At 39.5% G+C, this 22,752-nt stretch overlaps 1 protein-coding gene across 6 annotated transcripts in view; it reads right to left on the minus strand.

The window, feature by feature from the left end:
- Nucleotides 1-22,752, minus strand: part of phactr1 (phosphatase and actin regulator 1) — a 352,956-nt gene that overhangs the window by 97,588 nt on the left and 232,616 nt on the right. For all 6 annotated transcript variants that reach the window (XM_008108838.2, XM_008108837.2, XM_008108841.2 and 3 more), the window contains one exon: nt 20,598-20,762. In XM_008108838.2, coding sequence (XP_008107045.1) covers nt 20,598-20,762 — 165 coding nt within the window. The remainder of the gene's footprint in view (nt 1-20,597; nt 20,763-22,752) is intronic.

Below are 22,752 nucleotides of genomic sequence, written 5' to 3' on the forward strand. Positions count from 1 at the left end.
GCCAGAAATTATCATGAGGCACTGGGGTCTTAAATACTTACTTAAAAGACCAAAACAGTGTGCTCTACACAAGATGAGCATGCAAACTCAGTGCCAGAAGAGAATCTTCTGAAAGTATTGTGCACTCCAAGTTTGATTTAACTATAAGAAGGGAGAACAAGTGCCTGTAAACAGCCCATCAGAGGCAGCTGGACAATGGACTGAGAACGATCAAAGATGACCAGCCATAGTTTTGGCCACTGTGGTGAGATATACAGTATAACCCCTGAATAACCAGGAGGGGTATCTGCTGTTTCACTTATCCATGTCCAAAAAGAAATGTTGTCTCTGGGCATTTTTAGGTCCTCCAGTGCAATTCTATGTTATACTTCTGCCTAAGGTTGACCTCAAAGTTATGCTGGAGGATCAAATGCTTGAATGATGTTATCTCTAGGCATATTCTAGATCTTCCAGCATGATTATATGGCATCCTTCAATCAGAGGTCAATCCTTTCAACAGGATTTGCTATTATCCATGGTTTCACATTTCCCACAGTAAGTCCAGGAAAATATCCACCATGGATACAGGGCCTGGTCTGTATTGGATATTCATTTCAATCAAGGATGGGAATCATGAAGCCCATGGGTTGAAGTTGGGGGTGCTAGGGTGTGTTTGCAAAGCCCTGAGCTCCTCCAGACTAGTCACCACCAAAGGATATTTCATGGGAAAAAGGGAATTGCTACTCTGAAAGGTCTCCTGAATGGTGATGGCCATTTTTATCTTTAAAAGGGCTTTCCCCGCAACTAAAAATAGATGTTTAGCCATTTCTACTTTGTTTTTTGGGCATTTTAACTTTCTTGGGCTCAGTGTGGCCATCAATGGGTTCTGAGGATAAGCATCAGAGTTTCCCAACACAAGGGCCAACTGGATCACCAATGTCCCTTCCCTTTATAAACCAAATAAGCATACAGACAAGTATTTTTGTGACACTTCTGGGAGTATAGTAGAGTCTCACTTATCCAACATAAACGGACCAGCAGAATGTTGGATAAGTGAATATGTTGGATAATAAGGAGGCATTAAGGAAAAGCCTATTAAACATCAAATTAGATTATGATTTTACAAATGAAGCACCAAAACATCATGTTAGACAACAAATTTGGCAGAAAAAGTAGTTCTAAAAAATAGCAGTAATGCTATTTAGTAATTACTGTATTTATGAATTTAGCATCAAAATATCACGATATATTGAAAACATTGACTACAAAAATGCGTTGGATAATCCAGAACGTTGGATAAGCGAGTGTTGGATAAGTGAGACTCTACTGTACTTCGAATCAGTAATCTACAACAGAACCAACCAATGAGCCCAGTCAGCAAACAGCGAGAAGTGGGGCAAGTCTGATTTTTGTAAGCAAAACTACTTAGGGTAGAAAGCTGCAATTAAATTAGACTGTCACAAACACATGAAGTAGATTTTGGAGGAAATAACCTGCTCTCTATTCTGAACTGTAACAGCAAGGATTTCATGCCATCACTTCCCCAAAAATGCAGAGAGAACAAGCAAGCAGAGGAAATGGAGTTGGATAAGTCAAGGACTGCTCTGATTGGAAAGTATCCATAAGATGACAAGAATAGGCAGAATTTATAGGAAGTCTGTTGGATACATTGGAGGTGAATGCTGTTTCTTTTTCCATCTTGTGAGTAACTGCCAGATGTGTCAGTAGTCTAAAGTCAGAAAGCTCTGATCAAAGATAAAGTTCACTGGGCTACTGAATCTGATTGTGTACCTGAGAATTTCCTTTTTGAGTTGCAAAAGCAAGAAGGCCATGTTCCTGGGTGTTTACTTGGTAAAATAACCACCTCAAGGAGAATTCATACATGTAGTACAGAGGAAATTTTAAATTGTGGCTTTCAGAAGTGATGCCTCTTCTTCTAACAGTGATGTGACCTCTAATTTGTAACTAACCTGAGATGCTTTCAGGGAAAGACCAGTGACATAAGAAGTTCCTGAGGAAGAGGGAAATATTTGTAAAGAGCAGTGGTTCTCAACCTGGGATCCCCAGGTGTTTTTGGCCTACAACTCCCAGAAATTCCAGTCAGTTTACCAGCTGTTAGGATTTCTGGGAGTTGAAGGCCAAAAACATCTTGGGACCCGAGGTTGAGAACCACTGGTAAAGAGCTTTCTTATATCTGAAGGCAACCTCAACTAAAACTCAGCACCAATATTAGAGTTTTGTCTCCCATTACTGTGACACTGGCATATATTCAGTGTTAATGCTGTAATTATTTTATTTAAAATTACAGATTTTAAACTGATCAAAATAATATTTAGAAACATGACTGCTAAAATACCTCGAGTCCTCACAAGGCTTGTTTTCCAGACCTTTGATCATCTTGACTGCTCTTATCTGGACATTTTCCAGCTTGTCAATATTGTTTTTTTGTACAGTATTAAGCAAAATTCTTTCTCAATCTGACAACCAAAAAGCAACTTCCAAATTTATTTATTCCTGTCCAAATCAGTGATACATTTTCATGGGGCCCCGGTTCATCTACTACATCAGTGGCACTGAATCAGTTCTGCCCTGGCTATTATTGCCCAATTGACTTTATTGCAGAAATGGAGGCAGACTACGGCCCTACAGATGTTGCTGAACTGCAACTTCCACCAGACATTTGAAAAGGGATTTTGGAAACAGCTGGAGTGAGAAATCTGGAGAACCACAAATAGTTTATTCCTGCATTAGAGTATTCTGTCTTTACACTGCAACAATTTGTTATGAGACTATGTGTGTTTGGGTCCAAATTATCTAATAATTTTTTTTTGCAGTCCCCAAAGAGAGGATGATTGGCTGTTATTTTACCTGCCCAGAACTTGCAGAACTACTCTCAATAATCTTTGAGAATTCTTTAAAAATTATTAAATATGTGAAGACATACATAACTGAAATTATAAAGAACATCCAACAACATCACAAAGCACAGCAAGACATAAGTAAGCCAAAAGGAAGACACTGTGCTATCAGAAAGTTTCAAAACAATCACTAAATTAAAGATAGGGAAAACACCAGAACCTTGTGAGTTAACAGCAAAATACTACCAATAGTTTAGAGAATAATTACTTAAACCTTTGCTATGAACAAACGTATGTAACAAGAAAAGATGCACATATATTTGGCAACTGGCTAATACAGTAATATAGCCAGGGACATAAAGTAGCTCCCCAAAATGCAAAACAATGATAATTCGTGTTGTTAACCATTTGTATGTAAAGGTTACTGCTGCAATATCAACACATAATTAAGCCCCATATTCTATTTTATCTTGGAAAATAAGTAACAGTATTTTCCACATTGATACATACACATGTTGGATCTTTAAGAGCTAACTGTGGAGTTGTAGGGTTATAATGTTGGTTGTATCTGACCTTTCAAGGGAAAAGGAAATGTAGATGTGAGGAAACAGAAAATCAGTGCTGCCCTTTCTGGCCTGGAAAAAAGAACTGAGGAGGGGTTTGGAAGGGATTATTCCTTCTGTTCGAAAAGAAACTAAATGCAGAGATTTGGGGCAATGTCTTGAAATCCCTCTCATTCGATATACTGGAATAGATAGAAGCTCTGTTTACTCTGAACATATGCATGGCTTGGGTTAATGGGGATGACAGTGGTGGTGGTGGGGGGTGGCTGATTTGATCCAGCACAATGTGAGCCAAGTTAGATATAAGCCCCAGTATTCTGACATAATGTTTGAAATCTAGGGAAAGCTTGTACGATGTCGTCCATCCCTTGTATGAAAACAAACAGGAAAATGTCAGAAAAAAATTCCAGATTTTCTTTCTGCTGGTTTCACCTAATTACTTTCAGCCAAAACAGATGAACAGCTGTAGGAAAAATGTTTGGCAAGGAAAATTGTATCCTTTAAAAAGCCCCTCCTTTTCCAAATCTTTTAATTATTACATCAGATCCATAGAAAACCATCATAATGTTGTTCTAATGTTTGTTTATCAATGTAGGTAAAGGTAAAGGTTTCCCCTGACATTAAATCTAGTTGTATCCGACTCTGGGGATGGTGCTCATTTCCATTTGTAAGCCAAAGAGCCGGTGTTGTCCGTAGACACCTTCAAGGTCATGTGGCCAGCATGACTGCAGGGAGCGCCATTACCGTCCTGCCAGAGCAGTACCTATTGATCTACTCACCTTTGCATGTTTTCGAACTGCTAGGTTGGCAGAAGCTGGGGCTAACAGCTCCCCAGATTTGAACTGCCGACCTTTCAGTCAGCAAGTTCAGCAGCTCAGAGGTTTAACCCACTGCACCACTGGGCACTCTCTGTAAGGAAGGTATAACTACAGTATGGAATTAAGAAAAAAGATCTTCCATAGAGTTCCCATATTTGCCAAAGCACTATGGAAAGGGGGAGAAAGCAAATAATCTGTCTATACTAATGTGGTATTAGGGGATGGAATAGTTAGAATGTGGACGAATGTGAGGCTGGGCTGTGGCGCAGGCTGGTGAGCAGTCAACTGCAATAAATCACTCTTACCAAGAGGTCATGAGTTCGAGGCCAACCCGTGGCGGGGTGAGCACCCGACAATTAAAAATAAAAAATAGCCCCTGCTCATTGCTGACCTAGCAACCCGAAAGATAGTAGCATCTATCAAGTAGGAAATTAAGGTACCACTTATAAAGTGGGGAGGCTAATTTAACTAATTTAAGACTCCATAAAAATCATCCAGCCGCCGTTGGAATGAGGAAGTGCCGTTGCAGTGGATGATGAAGCAGCTGCTTCCCCTGTGGCCGGAATCGAACATCCCCTCAGGAGAAGGTTAAATTGCCTCTGCGTCTGTCTCTGTCTTTGTTCTATGTGTATATGGCATTGAATGTTTGCCTTATATGTATACAATGTGATCCGCCCCGAGTCCCCTTCGGGGTGAGAAAGGCGGAATATAAATATTGTAAATAAATAAATAAATAAATAAATAAATAAATAAAGGGTGTTTTGTAATTCTACATATATAATGTGATTGGGGATGGCATTTAATTTCATTGTATGATGCACAATGATACCTATTCTATTCTATAACAACATGTTCATTCTGTTACTGTAGGAGCCTCCGGTGGCCTGGGGGATAAAAGCCTTGTGACTTGAAGGTTGGGTTGCTGACCTGAAGGCTGCCAGGTTCGAATCCCACCTGGGGAGAGCGCGGATGAGCTCCCTCTATCAGCTTCAGCTCCATGCGGGGACATGAGAGAAGCCTCCCACAAGGAAGGTAAAACATCAAAACATCTGGGCGTCCCCTGGGCAACGTCCTTGCAGACGGCCAATTCTCTCACTCCAGAAGCAACTCCGGTTGCTCCTGACATGAAAAAAAAAAATCTGTTACTAAGCTTCTTATATCTTTGTGATAGCGTATGGCAGGGGAAAGGAATCCATTTATACAATTATAGCATACAGCAGCAGTGAAAGAACTACAACTACTATAATATTTATGGAGTAGCAACACTGTACTATGAACTGTGTATAATAGGGACGAGTACCATTGCATTACAAAAAAGGAGTTCCAGGTAAAATAGGGAGCCGGGTCAATATCAACAGGAGGAACTTACACAGTATGCTGTTCAAAGCTTGGGGATTCTGGGAGATCTAGTCCCCCCCCCCCCCCAAAAAAAAACAACAGCAACAAAAAACAATTTTCCAAGCTTCTGTCTGCTTGGCTCTGTGCCTTTGAATTAGAGTTGCACAACAGTGTTGCTCTTTCGTGCTCATGAGTTATTGATGGCTACCGGAATCACAAGAACCCTGACAATTTAAGTCAAGTCACGACAGACTCTCATTACCAAGACAACAAACAGATGAATCAAATATGGGTCAGGCAAGCAGGAGGTCAGTGGAGCAGTGTGGCTCAATCAATGTGCTACACAACTCTTGCCAGAGGGATGCCTGCCTCATTTATTCCACTGCCGACAGGGCTGATTAAAATAAGAATAAAACTCCCTTAAGGCTGAATTACAACAGAAACTGCAATATTTACATATTGCGGTTCTGGATTTCTAGAACCATTCGTTGCACTGATGACTCCGTAGCATCAAAACGCTATGTTCCCAAAGGATTACACAGGACACAACTATTTTTCTTAACAGCAATTCATTATTCATTTACCCTTTATGGTCCATAAAAGTCAAGAGGATTTATGCAGACATATTCTTCGCAGCACTCCAAACCGATGCCCCTATACGTGCATTAATAATAAAAGCACAAAAAAAAAGAATGGCAGCGTCACGCTTATGCACAAAAATATTTCTTCCTGAATAGGAAGAGCAAAGAATAAAGATAAACCAACAGCATCCTATTCTCCTGCTGCTTAGTTTCCCCCCACTTTCTACTTAAATGTTAATAGAGACAAAACCTAATCCTCAACCCACACAGATAACAATCTTTCTCATTTGCCTTTATTTAGAATTAGGTCTTATTTCTTTTCCAGAGATAGCAGATTCTGCATGCTTCTGCCAGACAATCCTAAGCCCCATCAGATATCCACTACTAAAACAATAGTAATAAAATCAAACTTTCTATTTAAAGATCTCCAATGGAAGAGAGTCCACCACTTTCCAACATAATCTATTGCACTATTTTAGAACCGTCAGAATCTCCTTTTCTTGTATTTTGAATTAATTCCTTTGGATACAATATTCTGAAGCAGGTCCTATGTTCTGTATCCAGCAACTCAGATCCTATTTTCTGAAATCACTGATTTAAGTCCTTTTTATCTGAAGCCGCCATGGTGCAATGGGTTAAATCCTTGTGCTGGCTGAACTGCCAACCTGAAGGTTGGCGGTTTAAATCCGTGAGATGAGGTGAGCTCCTGTCTGTCAGCTCCAGCTTCTCATGCGGGGTCATGAGAGAAGCCTCCCAGCAGCATGGTAACACATTTGGCTATCCCCTGGACAAAGTCCTTGCAGATGGCCGATTCTCTCACACCAGAAGCGACTTGCAGTATGTTCGCTTCTAACACAATAAAACAAAATTGAAATGTGCTTCATCTTTCATGTTACTAGGATTTCAGAAATCTAAAGACAATTATCTTCTCTGGAATAAGCATAATTAGCTCCTTCAATTGTTACTCACAACGTTTGATCTCCAGACATTTTACTATCTTTCAGACACATTCCAGTTTGATGATGTCTTAAATGTCGGTGCTCAGAAATGGACACAATATTGCAGATGAGGCCTGACTGAAGCAGAATTTATTGTTTAGATTTAAAATAACTGTTCCCTCATAGATTCTGGTTATTGGTGTATTTTAACCACAATATGCTGGGATCTAAATTTTCAGAAGGATCCTGTTCTTTTTACTTCCCAAGTAATCATCTGTCATAGTTTGGATAAAGCAAGTTTGAGGAATCTTTGGTAACAACAGACTGCTTGACGGAATAAGAAGAATTTGTCTTTACTTGTATTTAATAGTATACACATTATATGTGGGTTTAAAAATGGTTGTGAAATACACTCATGCCATAAAGCAACACGTGACCTGTAGTATTGATAATATTTACACTACACTTCCCATCATACTTGGCTGATAGGAACAAAAGCAGCCTAATATCATATAGGCAGTTCCCTAGTTACAAACACTCAACTTACAAATGACTCATAGTTTATGGATAGTGCTATCCACAATTCTGGATAGCGTGGTTAATAGTGAAGGTATTGTTTTAAATGTTTTAATGTATTTTATAACTATATTTAAAAATGTTTATTTTAATTGTACATTGTTTTAAGGCATCAAATAGTTGCCTATGTGTAAAGCCGCCTTGAGTCCCCTCCGGAGTAGAAAAAGGCGGCGTATAAATGTTGTAAATAAATAAATGGTAAAGAATGGGGCGAGACAATATGAAGTGAGAGTAATCTACTCCTAGGAAGGGAAATTCACTCCTAAAAGAGTTATCATGGGGAAAAGATGTGTCCACTAAACCTTTCTCGCCAATCTTTGTTTCCACGCCAAGCTAAATTTTTCAAAATCCAATTATCACAGGGACAGAAATAAAGGTGAAATCTTCTGAACACAGGCACAAACAGCAAAATAAACACCACAGGGGTGCTAAGCTTATATATAATATCCAGTCCTCCACATGTATAACCACCCTTTTCTTGACACCGGAGGCTTGGTAAAAGATTGTCTTTTCCTAAAGCAAGACACAACACATTTGTCTCATACCATGTCAGATAGTTAGGCCCATAAAAATAAATATATCCATTCTACAACAGGAGTGGAGTGAAACCCTTATCTGTTCATGATTATTTTCCCAAATAAGTAATCTGTCAGAGAATACACACTCATGTCAGGAAGGGCCAGAGATCATAGTAAATCCACCCACACCTACCACTCTCTTTCCATCCCTTCTCTTCCTCACTCTCCAAACCAAATAGGCTGCTGGGAACTTGCCAGAGGTGCAAAGTGATCACTTGCAGATAGTTTTAAATCAGGCAGAAGTGATATGATTTCCTGGCTCATTCACTACTTAGTTACATTAATTTTTGTAGCTCTCCAAAGCTGCAGACAAAGGTCCCATTTCTACCTAGAGACCTCAGATATTAAACCTAGGACTCTCTGGCATTGAAAGCATTTATAATTCTCACTGTGTTAGACAATAGGCCCTTCCACACAGCCACAAAATGCAACTGGAACTGACATAAAAAAAATGCTGGGTTCTAGCTATGTGGCATCCAAAACAGTTGCCCTAAGATGCCTTCATGGCAGAACAGCAGTTATATAACCCAGCTGTGCCAAAGCTGGTTTGGCAGGGCTGGGCATCAGTTGGGTCTCTCACCCTCCCTGCATGTTCATTCCTGCAAAAACTAAGTATCTCTTATCGTCCCTGTAGGGTCTGTAGTTCCTGAATCTACATCATTCTGGCAGTAACAGAGCTTGGGAGTGGGAAGTCCTCTCCCCTGCTTCAAAACTCCCTCACTTCCAAAATGATGCAGATTCAGGAAGAACAGGGACAGCAAGGGATGCTTTAATGTAGTTTTTGCAGGAATGGGGGTGCAGGGAGGGTGAGTGCCCGGAGAGTGCCTGAGCCCAGGATGCAGGATGGGTGTAGAGAAGAGATCTGCGATTATGGAGATCTGAAATGGCAGTCCCCCAAAGGTCTGGACATTCCTAAAAGACTTAGACCTTTGCCAGTGTTCTTTTAATTCGGGGTCAAACTGGATTAATTGGCTTACTGTGAATTAAATCACATTAGCCGTTGTGGGTCATTGTCGCACCTCAGGTTAGCTTCACCTTGCTAAAGACACTAGGCTGCACACAGATCGTAGTCTTTTGTAGTTTATTAGGAAATAAGGAAAAGATAGTTCATAAAAGGTAAAAGTTCAGTTCCAAAAGATAGTTACAAAAACAAGGCTGTAAGAGCAAATCCATGGAAACATTAGGCATGAAGCAAGGTCCTTAAAACAAAGCCAAAGTCCCAGAAACGAGGATTCATCCAGGTAGGAAAGCAGACTTAGTTCTTGATTCAAGCGAGAAATTGCTTTGACAAAGATTTCCCTCTCAGCAGACTGTTTTAATAGCATACCATGAAGGCATTTCTATGCCCTTTGACCTCCCTCTTATTTGCTATTCTGAGACTTCTGCGCAACCTCCAAAATTCCAAACGACTAACCCGATCTTGAGACGCAGCCTCATCATCGCTTTCAAGGCCACAGGGCTCGTTAGTGTTATCAGGCTGGGAGCTACTCTCCCTTTCTGCTTCTTGCACCTGAAAACCATCATCAGTAACAACATCATTTCTTCCCATGGGAAAGCCTCCCTGCTCCTCATCTCCCAAAGCAGGGACATTCTGCACCTGAATCCCATAATTCCCATCAGAGTCATCTTGAAACTCATCTTGAACTTGAATCCCATCATCTTGAAACTGCATCCCAGAATCCTCATCAGAGTCACACAAAGGCTGAATCACAACAGTCATGTGGATGCACACAGTCAAATGCATTTCTTTGACTGCATTAAATGGCAGGATAGATGGAGACTATAATACCCAACATCTTCACCCTCCAAGGCACCAGACTGGGAAGCAAGTGGGCTGCCATGTGCTCTTCTCAGTGACTTAACACAAGTACTGCGTATAAGTCAGTGAATGTAGTTTCATGCATGCATGCCGGTTTAGTTTCACTTAGTAGTGAAGACTGGCAACCAAATTACATAATGTATACATACAGTAGAGTCTCACTTATCCAACATCCACTTATCCAACATTCTGGATTATCCAACGCATTTTTGTAGTCAATGTTTTCAAAACATCGTGATATTTTGGTGCTAAATTCGTAAATACTCAAATTACTACATAGCTTTACTGCGTATTGAATTACTTTTTCTGTCAAATTTGTTGTCTAACATGATGTTTTGGTGTTTTTTGTAAAATTATAACCTAATTTGATGTTTAATAGGCTTTTCTTTAATCCCTCCTTATTATTCAACATATTCGCTTATCCAACATTCTGCCGGCCCATTTATGTTGGATAAGTGAGACTCTACTGTAGTTTCATGCATGCATGCCGGTTTAGTTTCACTTAGTAGTGAAGACTGGCAACCAAATTACACAATGTATACATATTTTAAAATCTAAAACACGAACCCTAAAAACAAAGGTTCTGAGCTAACATAAACAAGTGATGCAAACATGTGCACCACAATAGTGCATGGATTAGGGACTGAAAATTAGCAGAGCCTTTTTCTTAAATGCACATATTTTCATGGCAAACTTAGATTTCCGTCAGCAACAAAGGAAAATATGTGTCTTGAGGTTGGACTAAAATCCTAAGAGGTAGAGGGGGCTCCGTAAGAGTTGAAGAGACTTTCAGTCACAGAAGGCAGAAGGGGACATGTGGAAATGTTTTCATGGGATGGGCTACAAATATTGTTTCCAACATCTCTTGAAGACTTTGCGTCAGAAGAGCCCCTTTATGCTTGACAAAACAGATTTGCTACAAATGCGTATTAACATATGGTTAATTCAAATTATATGTTCTCATAAATGTTTCCCCTCCAGCTATGTAAGTGCTACATCAGCTTGCATGTGTGTATGTGCCTTCAAGTCCCCATGGGTTTCACAGGGTTTTCTAAGGCAAGAAATACTCAGAAGTGGTTTTGCAAGTTCCCTCCTCTGAAATATAGCAACGTACTTGGAAGTAAACCTCAATCAACAGTTTGAAAAAATATCTCACTACAGGATTACAAAATTGGGGACATCTTTCTAATGTCGGTTTTGTATTTTAAATAAATGCAAAGAATAGTTGATCTGCCAAGACTGCCTAACAAAAGGGCTAGATGTCTGAGACCTGACTTGATTTTATGGAATGCCACACATTTTGTCAGGATGACAGATGTTGCTGATACAGATCACCTCTCACTCATGAGAATCTTTTAAAGGAACTGTACCTGCAGATCCAGGGATTTAATTATTACTAAATATGATAGCAAATCCTCTTTCTGATACATGATGCAGTTTGCTAGTTTTAAAGGGGGGAAAAGAACTCCATGTGCCTGTCTTATACATTCTTTCCCTTGCAGATTAACTGATTTTGGTGGCTTTCTTTTTTCATTTTTGTTTCTTTTAAGAAAACACGATTGCAGAGTGACATTATAAAATTGCAGTTTAGGGCTGTTGCATATAATTTTTATAGCAGCTGGAAGTGTAATTAGCATAAAATCCAAATGGTCTCATTAAACATTCCTTTCCTGTAAGCTCGGACACATTTAAGGATCCTTTTTCATAAATGTGCCATTAAAGCAAAGGCATGAGGGTGAGTACATTCTTAAAAAGCCTTTTCAATCCAGCTAGGAGAAGTCTGCTTCTTAATAGCTGGAAATATGCTATGCAGCACATTTTCAAGAGTCCACAAAAGACTCAACCACAGAAAAGCATAAACATCCCTTTTCATCAGAAGCCTGCATTTGCCAAATAACATACGCAAATGGACAACTGATATAAGTATCAGCTGTGTAAAAATGAGTAGGTAGTAAAGGCCCGATCCCAACGCAGTGGCAAGCAGAATCCACTGAAAGTAACCAATTCATATGGTGGTTCTTCTGTTTTGAACGGAAAACAGTATGACCCCTATGCCATAGATGCAGGCAGGGCATACAGCATTGCTTTTCAGGCTATCTGATATGTGGACTGCCATTCCCGGACCGTGCTGCTGCACAGCTGGTTAGTAGCCAGCTGCAATAAATCACTACTGACTGAGAGGTCATGAGTTCAAAGCCAGCCCGGGTCGGAGTGAGCTCCTGATCATTAATAGTCTAGCTCGCTGTTGACCTATGCAGCTCGAAAGACAGCTGCATCTGTTGAGTAGAAAATTTAGGTACCGCTTTATGCGGGGAGGCTAATTTAACTAATTTACGACACCATAAAAACTTCCAGCAGTGTGCAGAAGAATGAGGAAGTACTCCATCAAGACTCGGTGTCACAAGTGGACGGTGAAGCGGCAGCTCGCTTTGTGGCCGGAATCGAGCATACCCTCATGAAGCCGGAAGCTGTGTTGCCTCTGTGTCTGTCTATATGTCATATGTTTAAAGGCATTGAATGTTTGTCATGTATATGTGCATTGTGATCTACCTTGAGTCCCCTTCAGGGTGAGAAGGGCGTAATAGAAATACTATAAATAAATAAATAAATAAATATGCCAGGGACCAGGACCATATTTATGCCTATTGATGACTGGAACTATATAATTTGGCAAAAAAAGAATATCTGGAATATACATGTCATCATGTTACCATAAATTATATACTATCTGTCCCAGGTAAGTGGAACATCCCAATGAAGCAATATAATCTAGTCATTTGATGCTTTTATAACCATGATTGCTTCTAGTGTTATCTGCCTGAACACAAGCTGACAAGACATTTCAGTGCTTCATGTTAATTAAAGTTTAATAGTTTTGGGGAAATATGAGGTTCCAGATTAGAAACCAAGATGCTACATAAGAAATGGATTAACTTTGATGTACTTCGCAATTTTTTTCTTGTGACGTACTTGACAATGATGCAAGTTAAAGTATTTTCCCCTAATTGGCACGATTACATTGATTAACCTAAAGAGCCTACAGTAACATGTGTTTGGGTCGGTTTGTGATTTGTAATTATCCATTATTCAGGGACTGTTAAGTAGCACCCCAGTCCTGCAGATTTATATGCCTGGGAGGGCATGAAGAAGCTGGAATTCAGTTAGGGACACCCACATGGCTAAGTGTCCCTTATGATGTGTTTCTTGGGGATGGGTGGGTGAGTGATATTCATCCCTACTGTAAGGGATAAGCTTCCCTACTGTAAAGGCCCAAAGCTGTTTCGTATGCCCATTTTGTGCTTCATAGGAAGGAGACAGCATTAGAGAAAGTCTGGCCAGACACACAATGTTGATCTCAGTGCTGAGATCTGTTGGGGTTTTCTGGAGGTCTCAACAGTTCTGTTATCTTTGTGCATATGATTAAAAGGAGGTAGTCAGATGCTTCTCCTCGTGCCATGAAGCATGGAATGGTCATCAAAATCAGCTTCAGAGCTTTACGGTAAATCAAGAGTGTAGTGTAGGATCAAATTGAGATATTGGTCTGAACCCAGGATTTCTTGGACTATTTGCTACTTCATTTGTCTAGGAGTGGATGAGCCCTAGGCTGTATTCAGTTGTGTGCTGCCCAAGACTGGGTGGAACTGGAAACTGAATGCACACAAGAACACAATAGAGGTGAATCATCCACAGTGAACCATCCACAATACTGGGAGCCCCCAGTGGCGATTGTGCCGGCATGAGTGCTGATTGACAGGTCGGCAGTTCAAATCTGGGGAGAGTGGGGGAGCTCCCTCTGTCAGCTCCAGCTTCCCATGCAGGGACATGAGAGAAACCTCCCACAAGGATAGTAAAGCATCAAACATCCAGGCGTCCCCTGGACAACGTCCTTGCAGATGGCCAATTCTCTCACACCAGAAGCGACTTGCAATTTCGCCCCTGACAAACAAAAAATCCACAATCTTGCTTCTGCTCTACCTAGAATCATAGAGCAGCTTTATGCTGCTCTCCTATGCCATTTCTGACAATGGCACCCAACTAGGTACTCTGAAATTTTAATGTAACTAATGTGCATACATTTTTCATGGAATTTCCCTTTGAAGGCATGCTGAACTTGTTCTGCACGCCCCTACTGTATCATCAACAAATGCTCCAAAACGGAGGCAAACGTAGAAAGAATTGTGAAGGAATTAAACGTGTTTTAAAAGAACAAGAGTCTGTTGTTTGGACAATTTCTCTCCCTCTTTCTCTCAAAGATAACTATTGATAGGAGATACAAAAACAGAATACAGTGCAGCTAATTTCGCATCAGATACCTTTCACTTGAACCCATAGGCAGTGATTATTTTTCCCCACCCTAAATTTTAATCTGCTTCAAAGTAGAAAAATGTGTATTCCCTCTGAAGATTGATGGAAATTATATTTTTCAGAAGACATTTATCGGCACACCAAAGGATTAGCCACAAACGCATGCTAGCTCTCATTACAGTGTCTCCTGGGGTTGCTTTTGATTTACTGTGGAAATTAAAGCTCTAACCATATTGAGACTCAAGGTATCATAAATTAACATAATCCTAATCTATGTTATCATACAGAGTTTGAAACGAAATTCCACCCTCTCTTCAGAATATACTAAGGGAAGCATGTAGATTATTTCTGCTGCTTTTGTTCTGTAAGTGTTTGCAAAAAAGTGCTGTAAAAACTGGCTTTCTGAAACTGATGCATGAATCTCCCTATTTATTATATTATATTATATATATATATATCCTGCCCTTCTCACCCCAAATGGTACTCTGGGCGGATTACAAATTATATGTACATACATTAAATTATATTATTAGCATAGCACAAATTAGCATTATATATTACTATATTGTACTATACCACTATAATGTAATATTAATAATATTACATGTAATATAATCTATAATTAATATTATTATATTGTATGATTATTAGTATTATATTGTATTACATTACAATATTATTATCAATATTATATGCAAATACAATATACGATATATTAGAGTTGTCTCCTGGGAGACTTATAGGAATGACTGATAGAGAAGATGACGGGAAGATAAATTGGGTTTTTTGGGGGAAGAAACTGCATCACTTTGGCGACAATAGATTCTCAACAGTAGGCCAAAAGAAGAGGCAGAGGGGAGAGAAAATCTGAAACATAAGAGGGGTATTAAGCCCCAAATGGATTTGAGAAGACTGATAAAACCGTAGTTGTTTGTACGGGACCTGTAGCTAGCTTCTGATGTGAAAACTGCTTTTTATATTTATGTAATTGCTCTCTGCCAGCACATTCAAAGTGTGTCCTAATTTAAAATAATGGCTCATAATCTAACAAGATACAGTACAAAAGAAGGAAAGGGGGTGGGTATAAGAATGAAAGGGAAAAACAAATCAAAATTGAGTACTACCTTTTATATAATGAACAAGGTAAATAGCCACTGTTCCAGAAAATGTGGTTCTGAATAATAATTTATCCTAGCCAATATGATGGAAAGGGTTTCTCTGTGTCACCTCTCCCTCTGATACAATGAGATGGATTGATTCAGAAAGCGACAGCTCTGTGCAAACATCAAACACTCTCCAGCACAGAAAGTGGATCAGCACCCATATATGCCTTGCTCTGAAAACCCTTTGCCACTTTGGACTGCAGGAACATTATGCCATGAAGATGATCTTTCCTTAATTTGACAATGGCAATGCAAGCATCTCTGCTTAGAACAGTTATTGCACATAGTATAGGTCAGGGTTTTTTTTTGTACTTTGTAATAATTTGATTATACTGCATTTGTTTTAACTATTGGTACCAGATTCCATCTGATCATGGAACCTAACAGGTTTAGCCCTGTTTCGTACTGGATAGGAGACCCCCAAAGAATACTAGGTGCTGTAAGCTATTTGAGAGGAAGGGAATGTCAAACTAGCTCTGAGAATTTATTGCCTAAGAATTTCCTATGAAAATCATAGAGGTGCCATAAATCGGCAAGTACCTTGAGGGCACATAGTTAAAGGTAAAGGTTTTTCCCTGATGTTAAGTCTAGTCATGTCCGAACCTGGGGGTTGGTGCTCTTCTCCATTTCTAAGCCAAAGAGCCGGCATTGTCTGTAGAACCTGCTAGGTCATGGGGCCAGCATGACTGCATGGAATGCCATTACCTTCCCGCCAGAGCAGTACCTATTGATCTACTCACATTTGCATATTTTAGAATTGGTAGGTTGGCAGAAGCTGTGGCTAACAGTGGGAGCTTATCCTGCTCCCTGGATTCAAACTGCTGACCTTTTGGTCAGCAAGTTCAGAAGCTCAGCTGTTTTATTTATTTATTTATTTGTTTGTTTGTTTTATTTATTACAATATTTATATCCCGGCCTTCTCACCCAACAGGGGACTCAGGGTGGCTTACAATAAAACACATATATAAAAATTGTGCAATCTATATATATAAAAGACAAATGGTGTCCTCCCCTGCCACTAAACAACAAAAGTGCAAGCCCCAGAACCTAGAAATTTGGCAGCACAATCCACCATCCTTGCCCCTATGTTCCGACAACAAAAAGAAAAGAAAAATAAAGTCCTAATTAGAGGGAGAGGAATAATTGTCTTTAGCCAATTGCTGCCAGTTAGAAGACTAAGCCCCGCCCACTTGGTCGCCTAGCAACCTACTCAGGCCTCACTCTCTTCCACGCTGCCTATAAAATACAGATGATCTAATTTGCACTGGATTATATGGCATTGTAGACTCAAGGCCCTTCCACACAGCTATATAACCAATTTATAATCTTATATTATCTGCTTTGAACTGGATTATCTTGGGTCTACACTGCCATATAATCCACTTCAGTGTGCATTTTATTCAGCTCTGTAGAAGGAGCCTCATATAATCCAGTTCTAAGCAGATAATATAAGATTATAAATATACAGTAGAGTCTCACTTATCCAACATAAACACCCTGGCAGAACATTGGATAACTGAATATGTTGGATAATAAGAACGGATTCAGGAAAAGCCTATTAAACCTCCCATTCTCTCATGACCCTATCTGCTGCCAAACTGCCATCCATGTCTATGCCAGGCATCCTCAGAGATTATAAGATCTGTTTGAAAACAGACAAGTGGGATGTTTATTTCTATCTCAGCAATGATATCCAGGATGGGACAACTCTGATCTGTCTCAGGCGACTGTGAATATTCCCCTTGGCCACCTTGATTACCATTGAATGCCCTTGCACCTTCAAGGCCTGCCTGCTTCCTGCTTCAGAGAGGAATCCTGTGTTGGGAGATGTTAGCTGGCCCTCAGTGCATCATGTCTGGAATTCCCTGATTGCTCAGTGCTGTTCTTTAGTTAACTGTCCTGATTTCACAGATTTTTTAAATACTGGGAGCCACATTTTGTTCATTCCAGGCAGGCAGGAACCATCCAGGCTTTGAAGCTACAAGGCTATTCAGTGCCAATTCCAACATTCACACTTGCCCAAGGCAGACAACAGTTCATTCTTCCACCCTGGTCATTCCACAGATATATAAACCCCACTTCCTTTCGTTACAACACATTTCACAACCTCTGAGGATTCCTGCGAAACATCGGGAGAGAATACGTTTGGAACATGACCAGGCAGACCACAGAACTCAGAGCAACCCAATACAAAGAGAAACAAAAATAATAAAATAAATACAAAAATAAAATAAAATAATACAATTAAAAAAACATAAATAAAAATAATATAATCAAATAATAAAATATAATACATACAAATAATAAAATAAAATAATAAAAACACAAATAATAATGAAAGAATAAAAAATACAAATAATACAATAATAATAAAAAACACTAAAAATAATTAAAAACACTAAAAATTAATACAATAAAATACTATAATAACACAAAATAACTAACAATAATACAAGAAAATAATAAAATATATTAAATAAAAAAGATAAGTTACAATAAAATTAATTAAAAAATACAAATAACATCAAATAAAAATTCCACAACAATTTTTAACCAATACCACCACCACTTTGCCACAGCAATGCGTGGCTGGGCACAGCTAGTGCACTATAAAACAGTTAAAAATTATTAACTTACATCAAACATTCATAAAACACATTCTAAAATATAGATGGGCATGTTTTAAAAGACTGGGTCTGTCGATTGAGTTCCAGCGTACATAATAATAATAATAATCCATTGCGACACTGGTGGCTCCCTGAGGGCACATACAAACACATACATAGCTATTTAAATAGATCATACAGATGTGCCCAACTCAAAGCCACATCTGTTTTGAGCAGACTTAGAACACAACACCATAGAACACACCCATCGGCTATTTTCAATGGTGCACATTTCTGGTGGCTCCAGTCAATGAGTCAGCAAATATGCTCTAGAATCTATTTCAGAGTTTAAAAGTGCTATCCAAGGTGCTGTAACGTTTTGAAGGATGGGTTTCAGTACCTTGGCTGGTTCCTTCTGAATTTGGTTTAAAACCTGGAGTAGATTTACCATCTCATCGCAGTGGGAATCACCAGCCTCCTCCTACTTTTCCCCAGACCCAGTTGATCAGCCATTAGCTGAGTACCAGGAAAAGATAACTGTTCCTATGCTGCTAATAGCATCAAAAAAAATTAGCTGAGATAACAGTTTTGATTGAGATTGTTCATGTCAAGGAGAAGGAAGCTGTGATTTCCCTTGTTCAGCAGTGCTAATACATTAATTCCATGCTATCTTTGTGGGTTTATGTGCTTTTAAGTCAATGCTTGAATAATGAGAGACTCCATGCATTTCATAGTTTTCTTAGGCAAGGAATACTGTACTTCAAGGTGGTTTTGCCAGTTCCTTCCTCTGAAATATAGCTACTGCACTTGATACTCATCGGTATCCCATCCAATTACTAACCAGAGCTGACCTTCCTTAGTTTCCAAGATATGATAGGATCTGGTGCTGTTAAAGAATTTACTTCTGCTGGCATCCTGATCCAGGCTGTTCATTTCGTATGTGTAGCATTTGATTATGGATAGTTACAACTACAGTAGAGTCTCGCTTATCCAACTTAAATGGGCCGGCTGAACGTTGGATAAGCGAATATGTTGGATAATAAGGAGAGATTAAGGAAAAGCCTATTAAAAATCAAATTAAGTTATGATTTTACAAATTATGTACCAAAACATCATGTTATACAACAAATTTGACAGAAAAAGTAGTTCAATACTCAGTAATGCTATGTAGTAATTACTGTATTTATGAATTTAGCACCAAAATATCACTATGTATTGAAAACATTGACTACAAAAATGCATTGGATAATCCAGAATGTTGGATAAGCGAGTGTTGGATAAGTGAGACTCTACTGTATTACCACACATAAGGAAATGTTGCACATAAAATAATAACAATATGGATCAGGATTTATGGACAGGCATGAGCCTCATCCCACTCCAACATTGCTGAGATTTGTTTTCCTGCTCATGTTAACCACTGGAAACAACAATCTAGATCAGGGTTGCTAAATAGTGATCACAACACAGAGATAACTATTTCCCTACCAGTTATCATATATCAGAGGGTTGTATACATGTTTGTGTACATGTTCTATGGGGCATGTACACCTTTGGGTTTACATGTACATATATGTGGTTCCAGCACACTTTATCCAAGGCCATAAAAACAGTTCCTCTGTTCATTTCTTCTCCATAGAGTAATCTTGTAATTGGGTATAAGCAGCTCAAATTCACATATTGCTGCCAACTATGGGCAGGGAAAAGATAAGGCACATAGTTAAATGAATCTCCTCCCAAGCTATTGCTTGACTTTCAAATTATTTGGCTTTCAAATTCCCGGAGTACTTTTCTTTGCCATCACCATCCATCAAAATATTGTAAGCATGCTGCCTATGCTTCTTTCAAAGCGTTCGCTTTGCCAAAATCAATTAAGACTTACTTTGAGGGAAAAGAGATATGAGGAAGAGTTCTTCTTATAAAATGTATCATTTCTCTTTCGGAAGTCTAACTTGTAGAATAAAGTTCCCCTTAAGGACACCCTCCCCCTTTTGTGCCATTTTCTATCTTACTCCCAATGTTCCTTTTTGATACTAGTTCTGGCACAAGCACATCCCTGCATTTTTCTATTGTGTTCACATTTTTTATTCTTGATTTTGAATCATTGTTATTCTCAAGAGGAAATGGCACATTAGCCAAGTGCATCGCATTAAGATTTCTTGTCTTAGTGGTTTCTGTAGAAAGAGAGTCTCCTGCTCTTCTGGTTTTGGGAAATGGAAATGTTGCAATGCGTTCTTCTATACCCATAAGAATCTACTTCTATTTTCAATACTTTGGGGGCATCCCTGCTGGGGAATTATCTGTGCATTCACTTGAAACGTCAGCATTGAACTGGGACTGCGGGGGGAAAAAATACAAGGTGGAACACAGAGACGGTATATCTTCACTCCTTAATATCTGCCAAATTCCAGTTTCATGTTCTAGTCTTAAAAACACAGTATGCCCATTCCGTGCACAGTAGGGTTATAATCTTACCTGCTGATGTGTGCTTGAACTTCTCGCTCTTCTTCTTTCTCCATTTCCAGGGCTTGAAAATTCGTCCTAGAGTGGCAAACTTACTTCTCCGTCTAATCGGAGGGGTGTGCGTCCCGGGAACCAGCGAGTCCGAGCGCATTGCAGCCAGTCTCTCCACTTCTTCAGCTAAGTTTTCAACAATGGAAGAAGGAGAAGAAGGGGAGGGTGAAGAAAAGGGTATGTCAGTAAGCAAACGGTCAGAGTGACAGAGCAAAAAGTTGTGTTATTAAGCCGAGCTCTCACTGTGCTGACAAAGGTTAAGTATTAATAGCAACACTTGCCCTCTGTATAATACCTTGCAAGGAACAGTTCACTGATAATCAGGGAAGGTGATCCCACACTTCCGAAAGATATTTACACCCAGGGATTATGTAAGCATGAGAAGTTCTTTGAGGCCTTCTGTTTATAAAATAATGAAAAGACATATAAGGCAAGTAAAGGAACAGTTGAAGAGGAAAGTCCAATCATAAAGAAATATACAACTGCTGAAAGAAGACAAATGATAGTTTCCGAACTCTCTTACAAGTTTTGAAAGTAACCCGGCAAAGGGAAGGGAGAGAGCATGATAGAAGTCTTTGCTCTTTATCAGGAGAGGTGGTTAGGGTGAAAGGTTTTTAGCTTGTCTAGCAAGGGGAAGCTTGCCTTCCCCTTGCTAAGGCATTGACAGGACTTTCCTCATCTCCAAATCCTGATGATCAATGACTTCCAAATCTGTGGGATGGTGAACTGATTTTAGGGTTCAGTCCAAACTTTAAATGTACTTTCCAAGTGTGTAATCCCTAAACAAGAATCAGCACCTTGGAGAGCTCCCTTAACAGTAAGATTTCTTGACACACTTCACATACAAGGCATTTGCTTCCAATGGATGCATATACACCAGACCAGGGGTCCCCAAACTAAGGCCCGGGGGCCGGATGCGGCCCATCGAAGCTATCTATCCGGCCCCCACGGAACAAGGGCAGAAGGGGGTTGGGCTAAATGACCCAAGGGGTCTCTTCTTCTCTTACAACCATTATTATTATTATTATTATTATTATTATTATTATTACTGTATTATTATTATTATTAACATTGAGGCTGGGTGGCCATCTGTCAGGGGTGCTTTGCTTGTGCTTTTGCTGCACAAAGGCAGAAAGGGGTTGGACTAAATGGCCCAAGGAGTCTCTTCCAATGCTTATTATTATTATTATTATTATTATTATTATTATTATTATTATTATTATTAACATTGAGGCTGGGTGGCCATCTGTCAACTCTTTTATTATTGTTGTTGTTATTATTATTATTGCTCAGTGGCCAACTATAGTCCGGCCCTCCAACGGTCTGAAGGATCGTGAACTGGCCCCCTGTTTAAAAAGTTTGGGGACCCCTGCACCAGACATAGGCAAACTTCTGCCCTTCAGGTGTTTAAAACTTTAACTTCCAGAAATCCCAGCCAGGTTACTGGCTGTTAGGAATTGTGGGATTTGAAGTCAAAACACCAAGAGGACTGAAGTTTGCCCATGTCTGATGTACATTGTAGAATTAATGCAATCTGACACCACTTTAACTGCTATCACTCAATGCTATATATTGAAATGGTGATGGATTTTGATATTATTCTACCTGTGTTTACAATAAAAACGTATTCGGGAAAAAAGGAATATTGGGAGCTGCAGATTGATGAGGCACCTGCGCACTTTGGAAGAAAAGACTAAAGACCTTGTTAAACAACAACTTCCATCTTTTTTGTGTCATGAGCTACTTGAGAAACTGCAAGTTGTTTCTTGTGTGAGAGAATTGGTAGTCTGCAAGGACGTTGTCCAGGGGACGCCCGGATGTTTTACCATCCTGTGGGAGGCTTCTCTCATGTCCTCGCATGGGAAGCTGGAGCTTACAGACAGGAGCTCACCCCTCTCCTTGGATTTGAATTGCAAGTAGCCGGCACAAGAGTTTAACCCATTGTGCCATCAGGGGCTCCATACAATTTCCATGATTCCAAATAACTGAGTCACAGCAATTAAAGTGGTATCAAAGTGCATTAATTCTAGTGTATAGATGTACCCTAAGTAACAACAAGCCCTCTCCCTTTTTACCAAACCCATTTGATTAAGCCTTATTAAGGTAAATTTGTAGG

Source organism: Anolis carolinensis, chromosome 4 (genome assembly GCF_035594765.1).
Source record: "Anolis carolinensis isolate JA03-04 chromosome 4, rAnoCar3.1.pri, whole genome shotgun sequence".
Taxonomy (NCBI): domain Eukaryota; kingdom Metazoa; phylum Chordata; class Lepidosauria; order Squamata; family Dactyloidae; genus Anolis; species Anolis carolinensis.